We start from the raw sequence: 4,793 nt of genomic DNA, 5'->3' as shown, positions 1-4,793 counted from the left end.
GGAAATTCAAGAGTAATACTGATGAACAAGGGAGTGATTCTGGTTATACAGACTCCTTTCCTTATGGGCAACACTGAATTGATTCTTCAGAGTCCAGTGTTATGTAGGACTTCATCATCATGTGTTTTCCCCATGCAGAATCACCTTCTCAATGACAGGTTATGTGAGAAATTGAGTTGAAATAAGGGAGGCTTCTTACTCTGTCCAGGTGAATAACTGCATCAAAATATTGTTAGTAAGGCAAATATCAGGATTTCATTCCCATATGTTTTAAAATTAATTTACAGTAATGTTGTATTAGTAGGGACCTATCAGTCTATTGCTTTCAAGTTCCAGGCAAACCTTTATAATCAGCTAACCAGAAGAACAGAACTGCTGATGTTTGTGATATGTTTGTTGTGAGCCTCACGCTGTGTCTCTTAGTTTATAACTGCTCTTTTTTTTTTTTTTAATTAATTTCAGCACAGAATTATACCCAATATGTAGCATATCTCAGGCTAAGCAAGACCTTGATGAGCAGACTGGCAAAAAGAAACACAAACGATCTGCAGCTGAAGATTATATTTCCCATTATGGCACACGTTTTGGCCCTGCAGAAAACGAATTCGACTATGGCTTGTGCAACGAAGTCATTAATGTGGCTTGCTCACCCAAACCTGATGCCTTCAATCCCTGTGAAGATATCATGGGATACAACGTTCTGAGAGTTCTGATATGGTTTATCAACATTTTAGCTATCACTGGGAACACCACTGTCCTCATTATTTTAATAAGCAGTCAATACAAACTCACTGTACCTCGCTTTCTAATGTGCAATCTTGCATTTGCAGATCTCTGCATAGGTATCTATCTGTTGTTTATTGCATCAGTAGATATCCAGACCAAAAGCCAGTATTACAACTATGCCATAGACTGGCAAACTGGGGCAGGATGCAATGCTGCAGGATTTTTTACTGTTTTTGCAAGTGAACTCTCAGTCTACACGCTGACTGTGATAACTCTGGAAAGGTGGCATACCATTACCTATGCCATGCAACTCGACCGCAAGGTTCGACTTCGGCATGCTGTGATCATAATGATTTTTGGCTGGATGTTTGCTTTCACGGTGGCACTTCTTCCCATATTTGGCATCAGCAGCTACATGAAAGTCAGCATCTGTTTGCCCATGCATATAGAAACACCGTTTTCTCAGGCTTATGTTATATTTCTTTTAGTGTTGAATGTACTCGCTTTTGTGATCATCTGCATCTGCTACATCTGCATCTACTTTACTGTGAGAAACCCCAATGTTATCTCTTCAAACAGTGACACCAAAATTGCCAAGCGCATGGCTATATTGATCTTCACAGACTTCCTCTGCATGGCACCAATATCTTTTTTTGCAATATCAGCTTCACTCAGGGTTCCCCTCATCACGGTCTCCAAATCTAAGATCCTTCTGGTTTTGTTTTACCCTATTAATTCCTGTGCTAACCCTTTCCTCTATGCCATTTTCACAAAGACTTTTCGCAGGGATTTCTTCATTCTGTTGAGCAAGTTTGGTTGCTGTGAAATGCAAGCCCAGATTTACAGAACAGAGACTTCCTCATCTGCTCATAATTTCCACACAAGAAATGGCCATTACCCTACCACATCAAAAAACAGTGATGGGACTATTTATTCACTGGTTCCTCTGAATCACTTGAACTGAAATGCTTGCATGAATTTGTGTCTGAAGCAGTGTGATAATCACTTTCAACTATTTGAATAATGACTTCGACGTAGCATGCAAACTTATTTTTTATGAGAAAACATTTCTATTTCCACTTTGCTTTTTTGTTCATCATCAGAGATGACACATCATCTTCATTACTTCTTGAAGGACAAAGAACGAAGCTGCAGTATATGTCAAAGTGTCCTTGTAGAATTGTGTCCGGAAATAAATGAGCTTATAAATGCATATCTCCTACTATACAGGCAGAGATTGCCCTCAGCCTAGAAAGATGTCAGCTGCTTACTGAGAATGAAGTAATGTTTATACGTGGTCAAAAGGGAAAGAAAAAAAAAAGTGGAATTATTTTTGTTGCCTGTGAAACGTGTTGGAAGAATGACAAATAAATAGCTTTTTTCATTAACCGTATCTTCTGAGATTACAGGAGACAGAAGCCCAGTTTAATGCCCTCCTACGACTGTGTTGATTGAGACAGGTGGGCCCAAAGAATCAGATTTCATATGAATTTCTAACAGTTTTGTTTAGCTTAAGTTTTGTTTCTAAGACAAGAGAGGAAGAAAAAGAGCAGAAGGAATCCCTCATAATAATCATTTCTCAATTTGATTTAATAAAGTTGGGTTAAAATCTCTTTTGCAGGGCTGGATCCCTTGAGTACAGCAAGGTGAGGCAATGAGTACTCTTCAAGACTGTAAGAGGCATTGCAGGTCTGTACCATCCCCTTCATGGGACACTGGTCCTGTTATAGCTGCTTTCAAGGTAGCTGTTTGTGGCTGTTTCTTTTTTTGTTTGTTTTGTTTTGTTTTTAATTGAAAAAGCAGTGTAAGAAAAAAAATGCAATATGTATTTTATTCATGCCTGCAATGCCCAAAAAGCCTGTTGGTTTCTTCTCACCACTGAACAATGTGTTTTATGTGTGTAATCTTTAAACTATTTTGCATTTTCCATTCTGAAATCCATTTTAATAAAACCAATATCAAAACAAAGTGCCTTGAGAACAACTGTACGGTCAGAGATATGCTGATGAAGTAAGCAATTAACGTTACTGCTTATCTGGAGAGTTCCATTTATGCAGCACAGCCTCCACAATTGGGTCACTGTGACCTATGAATGAGACTTGCCTGATGAAAGTCTCCACAATGAAAAAACCTGCAGTCTCTCAGAGAGTTAAGGAAGCACAGAAAGATATGTATGTCTGAAACTTGTTAAATACGTATCTTTGCAGCACTCACATGTCCTTCTTTTAACAAATCTTTTCCATTAGTTCTCATTTCCTATGTTGTAAGACACAAACTATTGATAGAACTTAAGTTTTAATTATTTAATATATATATATTTAAACTATTCAATATATAGAAATTACTCTTCTCGGATGAGACAATCATCTGTTTCCCCTTCTAACAACCAAGGCTTGGAATCTCTGACACTGGTACTACAAGTGCCAGTCAACTATAAGTTCAGTCTTCTGTTCAGCGCGCAAGAGATGAGCCATGAGTAGCAAGGAAACAGTCTTTGTTTTCTCTGGCACAAAGGAAAGCCTTGTAAGTTATTCTAACTTGAAGCCCACTGCCAGCTTGCTCCACAAACCATCTGACAACTGACAATATTGTAATGTCTTCTGGTTTTCCTCTCTACCCTTCAAGGATTTGGGATGGCATAATCCACTCAGAAAGAGCTGCTGCTTTGGGCTGTCATCCAGAATTCCTGGGTGTGACACAGCTTGTGTCACTGCACTGTGTAAGTAGATAGATCACTAAGCAAGGCTAAGACCTGGTCATCTCTCCCAGCCCCATCAACCTCCAGTAACACATAGACTCACACAGAGAAAGATAAAAAAGGAATGCAAGTGTTGAACAAACAGAAGGACAGTGGTATGCTGGAGACCACTTGGAACACGAGCTGAGCGTGAACTCATTGCAAGCACCAGGATAACATTTAACTGGTTTGAATGGACTGAGCACAGGGCCCAAAATGGCAAGTAGACCAACTCAAGGGTGGAGAGAGTATTTCAGAGAATACAAAAAAAACTATATGAACATATCTTTTCTATTAAACTTTTTTTTTCTTCTCTGTTTTAACTAGATTTACATTTCATGGAATCTGAAAGCAGTCCCAGATGCCACACTGCTAGTGCAAATTTGCCTTACATGACCCTTGTATTTCAGTCTCCACCAACGCTAGAAAATGCCCAGTTATAGAAGTATGTCTGCCTTTGCTCTCCTAGTGCCACTGTCAAGATGACATAGATTGTGCTGAAAGTGAATTTGCTGCCTTTGGGGACACCATGAACTTCATCTGCCTGATAGAAGCATCTCTCCTTCAGGCATGTACCTCGAGAGGAGCCCCTCCCTGACCTCCCCAGGAAGCACATGTCTGGAGTTGTGATGGGTAGTGAGAAATGGGGTCACTACCTCGATAGGCTAAAGGTCACAGCATGAACATTGCCACCACGGGTAAAAGTAATGGGAGCAGCTAGTCAAAAGCATCAATAAAAGCAAAAATCTGACTCAGTAGAGAAAATGAACTGTGAGCCATTTTCTTTACAGCATTTGCTCTGGGGGTTGCACAGATATGCCAACCAGGGTTTGCTCATTAGAAGGCAGGTCTACATTTGAGCTTGTTAGGAATGCAGGATGAGGCTCTGCATCCTATTTAGCAAGCCTGCAAATCATCTGACCACATTTCTTTTCTGTAGATTCCCTCCTAATCATTCCACTGAGGACACAGCAGATAATCTTACATTTAATTTATGCAGCTTTGTTGTTGAGAAGAGTTAATAATGCAAAATGATTTATCCTTGGGGAATAATCTGACTACCCCTCCTCCTCCTGGAAAGACAGAACAGAAAAGGAAGGTGCATCCAGTTCAAACGGTCAGGTAACTAAAGGCAAACCTCCTCACATGTTTGCATTCTTAATTTGAGCACGTGTAATCTCCCATTACATATTGCAAACGTGAATTGCATGCAAACTCTTCTTCAGAGTGAGCTTTTAGTCAAAGTTAGCTGCAGACACATATTTGAAAATTTGGGCCTTGTTTCTTTAAAATATTCATGCACAGGAGCAGGATTTTACAGCTGTCATCT

The 4,793-nt window shown here is 39.7% G+C and overlaps 1 protein-coding gene across 1 annotated transcript; it reads left to right on the top strand.

Annotated features, from left to right (window-relative positions):
* Nucleotides 1-430: 430 nt before the first annotated feature.
* Nucleotides 431-4,342, top strand: LOC104909561 (follicle-stimulating hormone receptor; the record flags this gene model as incomplete). Its single annotated transcript, XM_019612628.2, has 1 exon — nucleotides 431-4,342. A coding segment is annotated over one exon (1,260 nt), but the record flags the coding sequence as incomplete, so codon positions are not given.
* Nucleotides 4,343-4,793: the final 451 nt, after the last annotated feature.

The sequence above is a fragment of the Meleagris gallopavo genome, chromosome 2 (assembly GCF_000146605.3).
Source record: "Meleagris gallopavo isolate NT-WF06-2002-E0010 breed Aviagen turkey brand Nicholas breeding stock chromosome 2, Turkey_5.1, whole genome shotgun sequence".
In the NCBI taxonomy this organism is placed as follows: Eukaryota; Metazoa; Chordata; class Aves; order Galliformes; family Phasianidae; genus Meleagris; species Meleagris gallopavo.
The sequence above is the reverse complement of the archived record's forward strand: the minus strand, read 5'-3'. Positions and strand labels throughout refer to the sequence as shown.